The sequence below is a fragment of the Mustela erminea genome, chromosome 17 (genome assembly GCF_009829155.1).
Source record: "Mustela erminea isolate mMusErm1 chromosome 17, mMusErm1.Pri, whole genome shotgun sequence".
Lineage (NCBI taxonomy): Eukaryota > Metazoa > Chordata > Mammalia > Carnivora > Mustelidae > Mustela > Mustela erminea.
In genome coordinates this window covers 5,749,719-5,765,869 of record NC_045630.1, presented here as the reverse complement: position 1 = coordinate 5,765,869, position 16,151 = coordinate 5,749,719, and the positions used below count along the sequence as shown (strand labels likewise).

The 16,151-nt window shown below is 44.0% G+C and overlaps 1 protein-coding gene across 2 annotated transcripts in view; it reads right to left on the bottom strand.

Moving 5' to 3' along the window:
• FMN2 (formin 2) overlaps positions 1-16,151 on the bottom strand; it is a 371,000-nt gene that overhangs the window by 328,364 nt on the left and 26,485 nt on the right. For both annotated transcript variants that reach the window (XM_032319379.1, XM_032319378.1), the window contains exon 2: positions 5,353-5,519. In XM_032319379.1, the coding sequence (XP_032175270.1) occupies positions 5,353-5,519 (167 nt within the window). The remainder of the gene's footprint in view (positions 1-5,352; positions 5,520-16,151) is intronic.

The window sequence follows — 16,151 nt, the reverse complement described above, 5'->3', positions numbered from 1 at the left end:
CTCCCCGCTGAGCAGGGAGCCCGATGCGGGACTCGATCCCAGGACTCTGGGACCATGACCTGAGCTAAAGGCAGACGATTAACTGACAGAGCCAGCCGGGTGCCCTCAAATAAATAAAAATCTTAACAAAAAAAAAAAAAAAAAGTATTCCAAAGAAAAGGAATCTTAAGGGACTATATTACTGGACCTATTCTTGCAAAATGACCTCCATCTACTGCACCGGGGCCTGTGGTCAGTCACAGGCCGAGGCCTGGCATATCTCATCCACAGGCATCTGGGCGGTGTCCCGAAACTGCAAATTACAGCTGATTCTTGAACAACTCAGGTTTGAACAACGTGGGTCCACTTACATGTGGATTTTTTTTACAGCACAGTAAATGTATTTTCCTTTCTTGTGATTTTCTTAGTAACATTTTCTTTTCTCTACCTTATTATAAGAATACAGTATGTAATACACATAACAAAACATGTTAATGGACTCTTACGTTATGGGTAAGGCTTCCAGTCAGCAGCAGGACATTAGTAGATGAATTTGGGAGAAGTCAAAAGTTATATACGGATTTTTGACTGTGTAGGGGTTGGCGTCCCTAACCCCCATGTTGTTCAAGAGTCAACTGTGTGTGTCATAATAGTGTATCATAATAGTGAAGTTTACAGTAAACATTTTCTAAGGATTTACAGTAAACATTTTCAGGAGAGATATTTTTTTTCTCAGACTTGAGAAATGACTAGAAAAGACTCCAAAAAGAAAAAGTCTTTCTTCATTAAAAAACAAAAGCAAAAACAACCCATGACCTACAATTAAGCAATACAATCTACTAAGCAGTTGTATTATGCATGTGTTTTCTCTTGTTAGAAATGATCTAGCTTAGGGGCACCCAGGTGGCTCAATCAGTTAAGCATTTGCCTTCGGCTCAGGTCATGATCCCTGGGTCCTGGGATCGAGCCCCACATTGGGCTTCCTGATGGCTGGGAGTCTGTTTCTCTCGCTCTTTCTCTCCCTCTGCCTCTCCCCACCACTTGTCCTCTCTCTCTCAAATAAATAAAATCTTTAAAAAAAAAAAAAAAAAGAAAGAAAGAAAGGATAGAAATGATCCAGCTTAGAATTCTGAGATATAAAACAAAAAGAAACCAAAAAAAAGCAAAAGGCAAATGTGAGGACACTGTCAGGGAATAAAAACTAAGGTTTTTAGTTATTACTAATCGGGGTCCTCAGATTAGTAATAGAAATAGGAAAAGGTAATGAACAATGCAGTTAGGTCCCGAACGAAGCTCCGTCTTTCTTTCTGTTATGAAGACAGGGCTATTATGCAAAGGGCTACCAGCCCTTCTGATGGCTGAAACGCCTTTGAGTATCACGGCCCTAATTTTGATTGGCTAATAAAGTCAACAACATTCCACCAGCAAAAAGAAAAAGTTGATGTTTCTCAGCTTATATGCTCGGTATTAGTTTTCTAAATTAACAGAATTTTATTCCAATAGAGTTTATAACAAGCACTAGTTCTGTCCGTACAACGTGTTCCTCCTACAATGGACCTACCTTCCCCATCTCAATAAACGGCTCAACCATCCACCCAGTTACTTAAACCAAGAAGTGGCAGTCGACTTCCTTTTTCCGTCGTCCCCCTTGTCTAGCCCACCGGAAGTCCCACCAGCTCTGCCTCCAGAATCCATCTCATACCTCAGGACTCATCTCTAATTCTCACCACCACCCTTCCCCAAGCTACTGCCACCGGCCGGCCCTCACTCAACTACTGCAATGTTCCTGGTGTCCCCTCTACTCCATTACCCGAGACCAGGCTGAGGGATCCATGTAAAATGTGTTCTTCCGGGGCGCCTGGGTGGCTCAGTGGGTTAAGCATCTGCCTTTGGCTCGGGTCATGATCCTAGAGTCCTGGGATCGAGCCCTGCATTGGGCTCCCTGCTCAGTGGAGAGGCTGCTTCTCCCTCTCCCTCTGCCTGCCTCTTTGCCTACTTGTGCACTTTCTCTGTCTCTCTGTCAAATAAATAAATAAATCTTTATAAATAAATAAATAAAATATGTTCCGCCCTCCCACAAAACCTTCCAAAAACTATTAAAAAAAAAAAAATCTGTTTTCCTTCATGGCTTTCAAGACCCTGCATGTTCCAACCCCAAGTCCGTTCTGCCCTCGACTCGTGACATTTCGGCTGCACAGGCTCTCAGGCCCTGCCGTGCTTTCGTCATGCCTACGCCCCCCACCCCCCAGACCTTTGTGTCCGGTGAGCTCCCCGGAATGAGCGTTCCTCAGCCTCCACCCTGGACGTGCACACCCCCCCCCCACTGACCCGATCATGTTACTAGGGTTTGCTTCCTTTACAGCATTTATTAGGATCTGATGGAAACTCACAGCCGATGCTTCTATTTGTTGTTGTTCTAGTTTCAGTTTTTGTTGCTCGTGTTTGGTTTTTGGTTTTTGTGTGTCTCTCCCCACTGTGATACGGATAGAATTTTCAGAACAGAAATCTTATTTCTCAAAAAAAAAAAAAAAAAGGAGGAAAGAAGTCTCATTTCTCTTCCTCACTAATCTGTCTCTGGAGCCTATAGAATGTATTTGTTCAGCATCTGGGAATGAACGAACATTATCATTCAAAGTTCTTTGCCTTTTCGGGTTCTTGAAACTTCCACCACGTTAAAAAAATGAAGAGAAAAATGTCAAGTCCTTTCTTATTTTCTATAGCATTTCTAAAGCAAAATGTTAGGCCCTAAAAATGTACACCATGGGACTAAAAAGGGTTGACTGAAGAAGGCGAATCCATAAACCCCATCAGTAAGACCCAAAAATCAAAACTCTTTCTGCTTTAATTATGTGTGTAAGTGGAGAGAGGAGGGGGCGCCTGGGTGGCTCAGAGGGTTGAGCCTCTGCCTACGGCTCAGGTCGTGATCTCAAGGTCCTGGGATCGAGCCCCACATCGGGCTCTCTGCTCAGCGGGAAGCCTGCTTCCCCCTCTGTCTCTGCCTGCCTCTCTGCCTGCTTGTGATCTCTGTCTGTCAAATAAAGAAATAAAATCTTTTTAAAAAAAAAAATGGAGAGAGGAGAAGGGGGAGGGAATGAGATGCTCTTAGCGAAGGGAACAAAGCTGGGGGTGGGAAGAGTGCCAGTTATGAATTTATTCCCACATGGTGTTATGTCTCGGAGGCAACTGTCCTCAAGAGAATTGCTGGTTAGAAATGATCCCAACAACAATTTTCTGGAAATCAGCAGAGAGACTAATTACCAGAAACTTCTCTCCACACGGACAAGTTCATTTCTCCCCGTTCCTCCACTAATACCTCGGTCTACAGAACTCCTTGTCTTGCTACCCACCTCTCTGCGCTTTGAAGAAAATCCTTGACCATGCATGGAGCAAATGCACAGTTCTGTGACGGACCTGCTGCCGAACGATATGGAAAGACATTTCTGACTAGAGCGCCTTTAATTCCATCTCTGTTTTGTCTTTAGTTTGGCAGGGGGAGTAGAGACGTATCACAGAGCCAACGGAGAAAGTAAGGAGAAAATGCCATTCCATAAAGCCGGGGAAGCAAATTCCCCATTATCAGGAAACCTCTTCCTACCGTATTAAGGGATTTTCTCTTCTCTCTCCATGCCACACTCAAGGGTCCTCCAAGTAGACAACGACGGGAGGAGTGACTGCTCTAATACGAGGTTGCAGGGAAGGTGGGAGATGAGAAGGTCAGTGATTAAGGGGCGCCGGGGGGGCTCAGTGGGTCAAGCCTCTGCCTTCGGCTCGGGTCATGGTCTGGGGTCCTGGGATCGAGCCCCGCATCGGGCTCTCTGCTCAGCAGGGTGCCTGCTTCCCCGCCACCTCTGTCGGCCTCTGCCTACGTGTGATCTCTGCCTGTCAAATAAATGAATAAATAAATCTTTTTTTTTTTGATTGCTTGGTGATTAAAAAAGAAGGTATAGAATTACCCTATTCTTTTCAGTTTATTTCAATTTCACATTTTTTGAATGATAAGACTGTTCACTTCTAAACTTTAAGAGGGGAAAATGCAGTCAACTTGGGAATAGTTTCAATCAAAAGGCAAGCTTTAGACATAGCCAGGGTTTGCCTTTCTCTATAACATGTTGATTGTACTTCCAACTTGTAAAGGGATATATTTTCTAGAACACAGCTCTACAAGACAGCCCACCACAGTCCCTAGACTCTGTCTCTGCAATAACACACACCTCTCACCAAAAAAGGGGGGGGGGGGTAATTATTCAATTCTTCTTATAGAAGAAAAAGCTCTACCTAGCAGTAATTAGCTAGAATGTCATTGAAAAAATAATTAATTAAATAAAAAGATCTCAAGAAGGACATTTCACAAGTCACGGCACACCCTGAGGAATCTTCTTCCACATGGGAAGTATTAAGAAGGTCTCACAATATCTTATGTGATTAATTTTCCTAATACTGAAGGGCAGTCAATGAAAAACCGAGGTTATAATGTATCAAGAAGAGAAAGAAGAAATACAGGACACGTAGACATTTCACTGTTGACGGTCACGTCCTGATCTCAGTCAGGGTCCATTTTCATTGTCTGTCAAAACTCACCATCGTCTCACTCAGTGGTCAACAGCACATACAGGAAGGCGCAGAAGGGAATACACGTTCGGAAGCAAAGAACAAGGATCACCCACAGATGAGAACCCATTACTCTGCCTCAACAGCCCTAGGCTCCACACAAGTGAGCCAATTAGACCTTCATTTTCTTATGAGAAAATCATAGAGGTGAATCCTCACATACCTGGATCTGAGGTGCGTACTCCACAAAATTACCATGTCACACAAGCACCACGTACCTGAGAAAGATTAGCAATACCCTGGCTTGAAAATGACCATCCGGCTGTCCTGATATTCATTAGGAATTACGAACACGCCTTCTGGATTACTGTGGGGCGGTATTAATTCTCTTGGTGAATGGGAGCAGCCGATAGAGCTGCTTCATTCCAACGGTTAGTACAGCGATGAGCTATGAACGCACTGAAACAGTGTTCTAGGCGTCCATGGAAACCTGCGGCCCCCTGGGAACAAAGCTCTGGCCCTACGGTATTGCTGCCGAAGTAGTGTCCTCAACCAGCTAAGCCAGTAGTCCTAAAGGACACAGAACCACCTTAAAATCACCACCGATTAGAGCAGGCTGGAAAACTGTCCAAAGTGGCCATCTGTTAAGAAAAGCAGGTTTAGCCAATATACCTAAGATTACTGGAGTCGAGAAGGAAAGCACGGAGACAAGAGAGTGGCTGAGGGGAGAATGGCTTGCATCACATGCTGGTTTTTAAGTTACAGGGTGCCTGGGCAGACACACGTCACATTTTGACTGCCACGTGCCTCAGGGTTCCTACTTACATCAAACGGAGCTGAGCTGGACTGGGCGTTCCGATCACACGGTTCCCGGAAGCAGTCACTGAAGGGAAGTAGGAGACCCATGGCAATGATCCGGGAGCAGAACTTCTCGGCTTCCTCTGGAGGCCCGTTCTCCTGCTGGCTGAAGAGCTTCTCCAGCAGAGTTCGCCCTGCAGATGAAACAGTCATTAGGAAGGAGCTCCGGCAAGTCACCTGGCTCAGAACCCTCCCCGGGGAGGGAGGCCTGGAAAACACAGCCCCAGGGCATCACCGTTGCCAAGACTACTGAGAGGCACAGACAGCAGCTTCTCAATCACAGGGAAGACTCTGCAGTCAGAGGCCAGGGTTTCCCCACGGGAAAAGGCAGCTCAGTTTCCTGTCCCATCCCCCAAAACATCCCCTGCCCCCAAAGAGGATGATCATGGGATGGGCTGTATATTTTCCCCCTGAAGAAGCACCCAGCCTTTTGGATCTCACTGGTAACCCTCCCTCCTCTCTGTTTACGCTGCTGATGGTTCTCTGAGGGGCAGTTACCGACCACCACGTGGGCTAAGAAATGTCAGTGACTGGGGCGTCTGAGTGGCTCAGTGGGTTCAAGCCTCTGCCTTCAGCTCAGGTCATGATCCCAGGATGATCCCAGGGTCCTGGGATCCAGCATGTGTAGGGCTCTCTGCTCAGCAGGGAGCCTGCTTCTTTCCCTCTCTCTCTCCCCGCCTGCCTCTCTGCCTACTTGTGATCTCTCTCTCTCTGTCAAATAAAACCTTTAAAAAAAAAAAATGTCAGTGACTGATATTCACAGTCTCTGGCATGGCAATGGTGGGGGAAGGGGGGCGAGGGGGGCAGGGAATGAGGAGACAAGAGGCGGGCAAAGGCTCCAACCCCTGAGGAAAGGGTTGTCAGCCAATTCGTCACCTTGAAGAGGAACGTGACAGGCTCAAAATCCTCTCACATACTCCTCAGAATCATAGCTCTACAGTAGGTGCAAACTTCAGTTTTTGGTTCCCAAATAGAGACACGAGAACAGATGCATGAGAGGAGGTCACTGGCTGAGGAGCCCAGAGAGCCCGGGTCTACCTCCTGCCATGGTTCTCAATCCTGGTTGGACCTTAGAGTCATCTGGGACAACAGAATGACCAGAAGTCCCTAATTCATTTCTGATACGAACTGCTCTCTAATATATTATCCTCTAGAAATTGATTTAGCCGATTTCTCCGTTAGTCAACTCCGGTAGAAGAAATGGAAAATCTCTAGGGTTCCTTTCAGGGGCACAACTGCTCCCTCAGTTTTTGCCCTGTTCCTGCCCCTAACTCTAATTAGTGGATTCATTCTTCAAAGTTAGATTAAAATCACTTATCCAGAAAAGACTCCAGTGACCCCTTCCATACTCTTTTGGCGCCCTTCTTCGTACCTTGTGCAACTAATGATTTTAACTAATCATGTGTATACTTATTTGTTTAATATCTATGCCTCCTGGGGCACCCAGGTAGCTCAGTCAGTTAAGTGTCTGTCTTCGGCTCAGGTCATGATCCCAGAGGGTCCTAGACTGGGGGCCCTTGTGGTACTGGGCTCCTGGGTGAACGGGGAGCCTGCTTCTGCCTCTCCCTCTGCCCTCCCACCACTCCCGCTGGCATTCTCTCTCTCTCAAAATAAAATCTTTAAAAAAAAAAATACCTACACCTCTTCCTAAAATAAATTCTCTGACAGCCAGCCTATATCCTGCAAATGTGGCCTCTCACACCTAAGAAGTATCCATCAATATATTTTAGGGTTTCGAGATAAATGCGACGCTAGGGTTCTGTGACCAAGACTCATTCACATCATGGTTGGAACGAGAAAGAAGATAGATCTATACCAGAGACCAGCAAGCTTTTTCTACAAAGGGCCAAACAGTCAATCGTTTAGGCTTTGAGGGCCTCGTACGGTCTTCTGTTGCACATTCTTCGTTTTTGTTTGAATCGCTTTCCCAATGTGAGAAGCATTCTTAGCCGGGGGCGCTGTGAACCAGGTCTGGGCTCCAGTCAGAACTGAATTTCAAATGCACAAATAGGATCCTGGTCAGGCAACAGTCATGCCTTTTCCTATTTTTCTTTGTACAACAAAACTCAATTCAAGATCTGCCTCTGGTATGTGGGATAACGAAGCACAGCACAAGAGGCCTTTTTACATTCTTCATTCTTTAGGGTCACTAGAGAATATTCTTTGGTCTCCCAGGATATTTTCTGGGGAGACATAAAGGATTTTTCCTCTACAGAACTTAAGTTTCCCTGCATGTAGCTAGAACCAAACACCAAGGAAACCCCACCCCTCAACTGTCAAGTGAGGAATTACCGGGACGGACCCATCTTACACATCTTATGACTGAAAACAGCCAGAAAACTAAGTACGTCTTTCCTGTAACTCAGAAACTGTGTGTGACAGAAGGGGAGACAGGATCGTCCATGTGTGAGAGTATCTGAGTGTAAGTAAGTGTGTGTGTGTGTGTGTGTGTGTGTCTATCAAGCCAAAAAATATCAGAGAGGGACATGGAATTATGAATTACGTGGCAGGGAGGAAAGCACAACCTTCCGGGAACCTCAAACTTCAGCTCGATGATGAACAGATGCCCTCAATCCTTCCTCCAGGACTTCCCAGCCGCAACCCCACGGCTGCCTGGGGATGGGGAATTCTGTGCGCCGCGAGCCCTGTAGGATGTCAGCAGCATCCCTGGACGTTACACACTAGACGGCGGCGGCACAACCACTTCTTCCCGTTGTGCGAGCCTACGTCTCTCCAGACGTTGCCAGCTAGCTGTCCCCCACTCGAGAATCCCTGCCTCGACCTCTCCGAAGAGACCTCACCTGCTCACGCGGACAGTCACTCGCTGCCCTTCAGTCCCCCTCTAGCAGCCTTCTGCATGGACACGTTCCGAGTCAGATCCCACATACACTGGGGGTAGGAAGTGCGTGAGTGATTTCCTGGATCCCCTGAGCACTTTCAAATGGTTTATTCTCCTTCAAAACCATCAGGTCTTTGTCACCTGTCATCCCTCTCCTTTCTGCCGTCCACCAACTTCCTGTCACTCCCGATCCCATCTCCGCCACTCACGGAACAGCCTTGCTTCTGGCTCAGCCGCTGTGCTTCCCGCCCTTCCTCCTACCGGTGATTCGGAGATCCACATGGAGATCAAACCAGCATCCAGAGAAATACCTCACCTGAGATCTTGAATCCTCGCCTGCAGTCAGAGTGTCTTCACCCACACAAGCAACCCACTCGGAAGACCACGTTCAACCTTTACTCTAGCCCTCGATGGCTTTTCGCCCCCCCCTCAGAGCAAAACGCAGCTCCTCACCACAACTCAAGCCCCCACCTCGCCCCCCGCCTCTAGTCGGCTCTTTCTGCTCTCCCTGAAGGTGGTCTCACCTACTGGCCTCCTCCTCCTCGACACACAGAGGTCATGCTCACCTCAGAGCCTTTGGTACTAGAACATTCTTCTCAAGATACTTGAATGACTCACTCTTTCATCTCATTCAGGCCACTGCTCATTTGTCTCTTCCACTGAGAGAATGTCCGGACCCCCCTTCCTCAAAGAGCACACCACTCACTCTTTTTCCCATTATTCTGCTTCATTCCTCAGTGATCCCAGCCTTGAACTTATGAGTCTGTGGTCTGTGTCCTTCTTGTGGAAGGTGCACTCCACGTCGGCAGACTCCAGTGTTTGGTCACCATCTTCTACCCAGTGCTCCAAGAAAGGCCTGACACAATATAGTTGATCAATTAATGTTTTGATCAAAAATGAATCCATATGCATACAAATATCTGGGAGGAACATCTAGTCCTTCACTACAACCTTCTACCCTTTCAGCTCACATTCTAGAAGCCCCTCTGAAGCTCCACTGTCCACAGGGATCTTGAGTCGGTCATCCCTGCCGCTGTCACAGTCACTCCCTTCCTCACCTGCCTAAATTTCATTTCCCATCGCTGCAACCATGTGCCTCAAACGCTCCAGCTCCCCCGCCCCTCTCTCCCACCATGGTAGCCTGGGAAAACCCCAAAACCCCAATTCGTTACATTCTAGACACCGACCTTTTCTTTGCCTCCACCAGAGCAACTGAACCCTATGAAGGAAAGACACATGCTCATTGCCTGTTTTCACTTTAAGATCTCGACTAGAAACCTCAATTAGGCCCAACATTGCTCTGTATTCTCATAGAAGCATAGAGTCTCCAGTACAACTTTATGCGTTTTCTCCCCCATTAGCCCAGTCTCTCCATGAAGAGATAGAATGATCTTCTCAAATAATGTATTGAGAGAATGGAAAAAAGCAAGATAAACTGCAAATGTGCAAAAACACCCACACTGACCCCCTTCTCTGCCCTCGTCCTCACACAGGAAGCAGGCCCGGCTCCAAACAAGAACACGGTCCTGCCTCATTGCTCCAGCAGAGTTCCTTGTGACGTGGTCAGGATTTTACTTCTTTACTCCCTCTCTCCCCTGATTCAGGAACATTTCCTCCTTTACTGGACATTTCTAGCATTACATAAACATGCTTAATTTAAAAAACAAAAAACAAAAAAAGAAAACCTCCCTTAGCCCACATCACTCCTTACCCCCAACCACGGTCCCATTTCTTGATTTCCTTTCACACCAAAACTACGGACCAGAACTACCTACACTTGTTACCTCTAGCCCCTCACTTTGAGCAGTCTAATTTGCAAATCTAATTTGACCTCCATCCCCACAACGCAAGAGAAACCGGCAGCCAACGCTGTATCAATAACCTCTGTCTCCATCTTAGTCAATTTCTTAGTCTCTCGGGCAATTTCCGTTGTTGACTGACTCTTCCTCCTTAGAACACTCTGCTGTCCCCTCTCTGACACCACCCTGCACTTTCTCTCCTTCACCCGCCACTGTCTCTCCAGTCCCCTCTACTGCTGTCTCGACTCAACAAGTCAATGTATGAGGGAGTGCTTGCTGGTTAATTCTATGCTTATTCTCTCAAATCTTCCTGTATTTCCAATAATCTCACCCAGGCCATACACACTCCGCTCCTTGAAACCAGACAGATTTCTGTCTCTGCATCAGTTGAGTATGTCAGTGTGACATCATATACAGACAGAATGGAGGAGGCAGCTCAGTGAGATCCTGAACTGGCAGGGCTGGGAGGAAAAAATGAGAATTCAAAGAACCACCAAATGGGGAAGGAGTTTGTCAATTTTTGGTCTTCAACCTGGACTCAAGGCAAGTTGAAACCCGGAAAGTGGAAAGAGCATTACAGGAAGAGCTTGAAGGGGCAACTTTGCAATGCGTGTCCATGATCTTTAAAAAGGTCACTCCCATGGGGCACCTGGGTGGCTCAGTGGGCTAAAGTCTCTGTCTTCGGCTCAGGTCATGATCCCAGGGTCCTGGGGTCGAGCCCCGCATTGGGCTCTCTGCTCAGCGGGGAGCCTGCTTCCTCCCTCTCTCTCTCTCTCTGCCTGCCTCTCTGCCTACTTGGGATCTCTGTCAAATAAATAAATAAAATCTTTAAAAAAAAAAAAAAAAAAGATCACCCCTTGCCCAAAAATTCACCTTTCTAAAAATCAATCCTATGTAAATATTCAATATCTCCAAAAGAGTGATGCATTGCATGATAATTGTGAAGATTAAATGTTATACTGCATGTCAAGTGCTTAGCATGGTTCCTGCTATAATAAATGGTTATTAATAGTAAAAAAATTGAAAGAAATTACAATGTATAACAACAAAAATACATGGTAATAAGAAAGACAGCTTTATATACATGGCTATATATGTAGCCATTAAAATCATGCTGTTATACCTGAGAACTTCCCTCATCTGGGGAAGGAAACAAGCCTTTGTGTCTAAGAGGCAGAAAGGACCCTTACCTAGATCAATAAAAATAGACAAACACCCCAGCATATAATAGTGAAACCTGAAAATCAAAAAAAAGAGCCAAGGAAGCTTTCTTGAGAGCAGCTGGGGGAAGAGATTTCTTACATACAGCATGAGAAATATCGGAAGAGCATCAGACCTAACCACAGAGACCTGGCAAGCCAGAAAGGGCTGGCGAGACATACTGAGGCACTAAATATGAAGAGCACGCAGCCAGGGATACTTTATCCAACAAGGCTGTCATTCAGAGTGGACAGAGAAATAAAGAGCTTCCAGGATCTGCAGAAACTGAAAGAGTGAAGTGACCATCAAGCCAGCCCTGCAAGAAATATTAAGGGGGCATCTATAAAAGAAGAAAAACCCCAAGAGTAATAGAGACCAGAAATTAACAAGGCAATCAATAGAAATGGGGACTTTACAGGCAATAAAATGGCATTAAATTCACATTTTTCTATAGTTGCTCTCAATGGGAATGGGCTGAATGCTCCCATCAAAAGACACAGGGTTTTTGATTGGATAAGAAACAGGGCCCGTCCATATGCTGTCAACAAGAGACTCATTTTGAACCTGAACACACCTCCAGATTGAAAGTGAGGGGATGGAGAAACACTTACCTTGCCAACAGACCTCAAAAGAGAGTTGGCGTAGCAATCAGACAAATCAGATTTTAAACTGAAGACTGTAAGAAGATATGTAGACGGACACTATCCTACTGAAAGGGTCTATCCAAAAAGAAAATCTAAGAATTGTAAAAATATCTATGCCCCCAACATGGGAGCAGCCAACTATATAAACTAATAACCAAACTAAAGAATTTACTGATAGTAATACATTTATAGACAGAGACTTCCAACACTCCACTCACAGCAATGGACAGATCATCTAAGCAGATCAACAAAGAAGCAAGAGCTTTGAAGGACACTTTGGACCAGATGGATTTTGTTCATACATACAGAACATTCCATCTTAAAACAAAGAAATATACATTCTTCTCGAGTGCATATGGAACTTTCTCCAGAATAGATCACATACTGGGTCACCAATAAGGTCTCAAAAAATACAAGACTGAAATTATTCCCTGCATATTTTCAGACCACAGTACTTTTCAACTGGAACTCAATCACAAGGAAAAATCTGGAAGGAAGGCAAACACTTGGATATTAAAAAAACATCTTGCTAAAGAATGAATCAGTGAATCTGGAAATTAAAGAGGAACTTAAATAATTCATGCAAATGAATGACAATGAAACTAATTCACGAAAACACACCAATTCAGAACGTATGAGATACTACACAGGTGGTCCTAAGAGGGAAGTATATAGCCATCCAAGCCTCTCCCAAAAAATTGGAAAAATCCCAAATGCACAAGCTAACCTTAAACCTAAAGGACCTGGACAAGGAACAGCCAACAAAGCCTAAACCAAGCAGAAGAAGAGAAATAATAAAGATTAGAGCAGAAATCAAAGAAATAGAAACTAGAAGAACAGTAGAACAGATCAACAAAACTAGAAACTAGTTCTTTAAAAGAATTAATAAAGATCGATAAACCTCTGGCCAGACTTATCCAAAAGCAAAGAGAAAGGATCCAAATTAATAAAATCATGAATGAAAGGGAAGAAATCACCACCAATACCAAGGAAATAGGAAAAACCATTAGAACTTACTACCAACAGCTATATTCCAACAAGCTAGGCAATCTGGAAGAAATGGATGCCTTCCTTGAAACTTATAAACTACCAAGACTGAAACAGGAAAAAATAGATAATCTGAACAGACATAACCAGCAAGGAAACTGAAACCCAAAAGACTCCACCCCCAAATTATTAAAACTTAAAAACAGCAATTCAGCAACGTGGCAGGATACAAAATCAATACACAGAAATAAGTTACATTTCTATCACTAACAATGTGACTGAAGGAAGAGAAATTAAGGAATCAATTCCATTTACAATAGCACCAAAAACCATGTAAGATACCTAGGAATAAACCTAACCAAAGAGGAGAAGAGCTGTACTCTAGGAACTACAGAATACTTACAAAAGAAGTTAGGGCGGACACAAAAATATGGGGAAATATTCCATGCTCATGGATTGGCAGAATAAATATTGCGAAAATGTCTATGCTGCCTAGAGCAATCTACACTAAAGCAATCCCCATCAAAATACCATCAACATTTTTCACAGAGCTGGAACAAATAATCCTAAAATTTGTATGAAACCAGAAAAGACCCTGAATCACCAGGGGATTGATGAAAAAGAAAAACAAAGCTAGGGGCATCACAATGCCTGACTTCAAGCTATGTTAAAAACCTGTGATCATCAAGACAGCATGGTATTAGCACAAAAACGGACACACAGATCAGTGGAACAGAACAGAGACCCTAGTAATGGACCCTCAACTCTATGGTCAACTCAAATTCAACAAAGAGGAAAGAATATCCAAAGGGAAAAAGATGGTGCTGGGAAATGGTGCTGGGAAAACTGGACAGCCACATGCAGAAGAATGAAGCTGGACCATTCTCTTACACCATGCACAACAATAAACTCAAAATGGAAGAAAGCACTCAATGTGAGACTTGAATCCATCAAAATCCTAGAGGAGAACATAGGCAGTAACCTCTTTGACATCGGTCACAGCAACTTCTTTCAAGACACATGTCTCCAAAGGCAAGGGAAATAAAAGCAAAAATGACCTTTTGGAACTTCATCAAGATAAAAGGCTTCTTCACTGCAAAAGAAACAGTCAGTGAAACTAAAAGGCAACCCACGGAATGAGAGAAGATATCTGCAAATGACATGTAAGAAAAAAAGCTACTATCCAAGATCTACAAAGAACTTCTCAAACTCAACACCCAAAAAACAAATAATCCAGTCAAGAAATGGACAGACTCTTTTCCAAAGAAGACATACAAATGGCTGACAGACACATGAAAAAATGTTCAACATCACTAGCCAACAGGGAAATACAAATCAAAACCACAATGAGATACCACCCTACACCAGGTAGAATGGCAAAAATTAACAAGACAGGAAACAACTGTTGGAGAGGCTGTGGAGAAAGGGGAACCCTCTCATACTGTTGGTGAGAAGGCAAGCTGGTACAGCCACTTTGGAAAACAGTGTGGAGGTTCCTCAAAAACTTAAAAACAGAGCTACCCTATGACCTAGCAGTTGCACTACTGGGTATTTACCCCAAATATACAGATGTGGTGGTTATTTACCCCAAAGATACAGATGTAGTGAAAAGAAGGGGCACATGCACCCCAACATTCATAGCAGCAATGTCCACAATAGCCAAACTATGGAAAAAGCCAAGATGTCCTTCAACAGAAGAATGGATAGAGAAGATGTGGTTCATATACACAACAGAACATTACTCAGCCACTGGAAAGGATGAATACCCACCATTTGCATCGATAGGGAGGGAACAGGAGAATATTATGCTGAGTGAAATAAGTCAAGCAGAGAAAGACAATTATCGGATGGTTCACTCATGTGTGGAACATAAGGAACAGCGTGGAGGACCACAGGGGAAGGGAGGGAAAACTGAATGGGAAGAAACCAGAGAGGGAGAGAATCCATGAAAGACTCTGGACTCTGGGAAACAAACTAAGGGTTACAGAAGGGAGGGGAGGTGGGGGCATGGGATATTAGGGTGATGGGTATTGAGGAGGGCATGTGTGGTGATGGGCATTGGGTGTTATATAGAACTAATGAACTGTTGAATACTACATCAAAAACTAATGATGTACTATATGTCAGCGAATTGAACATAATTAGAAAAAAGAAAAAAGAATAACTAAATTAAACATACCAAATATATGAAAAGGAATAAAAAATAAAAATAGATACCACTGGAGAATGCTAGGGCACTAAACATCACTGATAAAGAATTAATGGAGATAAGAGAAGCATTTCCAGTATAAACTGTATTTCAGGGCAAATTAACACACCTAGTGAATAAAAAAAACTTTTCAATACAGAAAGTTCTAGCTAAAAGGGGCAAAAAAGTGACAATATTAGAAAATCACCCTTTTGCAATCCTTAATAAATTCCTTTTGTAGTCTTTAATGGTTGACTTAATGAATAGCTAATGGATGGGAAACCCATTAGAGAAAAAGTCAGCTGAAAATTTTGCAAGGAAGGAATTAAGCTGCCATCCCTAAACCCATAAATCATTCACAGCTTCAATACAATCGAGACAGGCAGACATGGCGAGCCTCCCGATGTGGGTTTAGCAAGAATTCAACAATGACCGTCTAGCACACGTGCTATCCCCAGAGAACTGAACCGTGTGTCAGATTGGGCCTCACTTCTAATCTAAGATACAGAGAGTTCTGAAAAGGGACTAGTTACCAGATAATATTAAACAAATTTGATTGGCCTGCAATATAATAACAGCATTGTAGCATATTAAAATGTCCTTTTTTTTGAGACGCATACTGAAGTACTTGACATTAACATGATGCCTGGTATTTGTTTCAAGGTATTCCATGAGAAAGTGTATATTTGGGAGAGGCAGATAAAATTATTATAGTATTGATAATTATTGAAGCCAGGTGAGAAGAACATAGGGCTCATCACACCTCTACTTGTATGTTGGGTCAAATCTTCACAACAAATATCTTAAATTATGCCATTAAAAAGATTAACAATTACATGGCCAAATAAATAGGGTGCACCTCAGTGGCCCAGTCAGAAGAAGGAGCGACTCTAAGATTGCAAATCTAACAAGATAGCTTCCTTATTCTACAAAAACAGGAGATAGCGATTCAGTCTATTAAAGAGTATGACTAGGGTAGGAACATGAAAGTTTTTACTTCTTCTAGGACCTGCCCTCTAACTGGACTGTACTGAGCTCTGTTTCTGACCAGGAATATAATTTGACCAGGGTGGAAGGACTAGACAGAGACATGAACTTCTGTCTTTCTT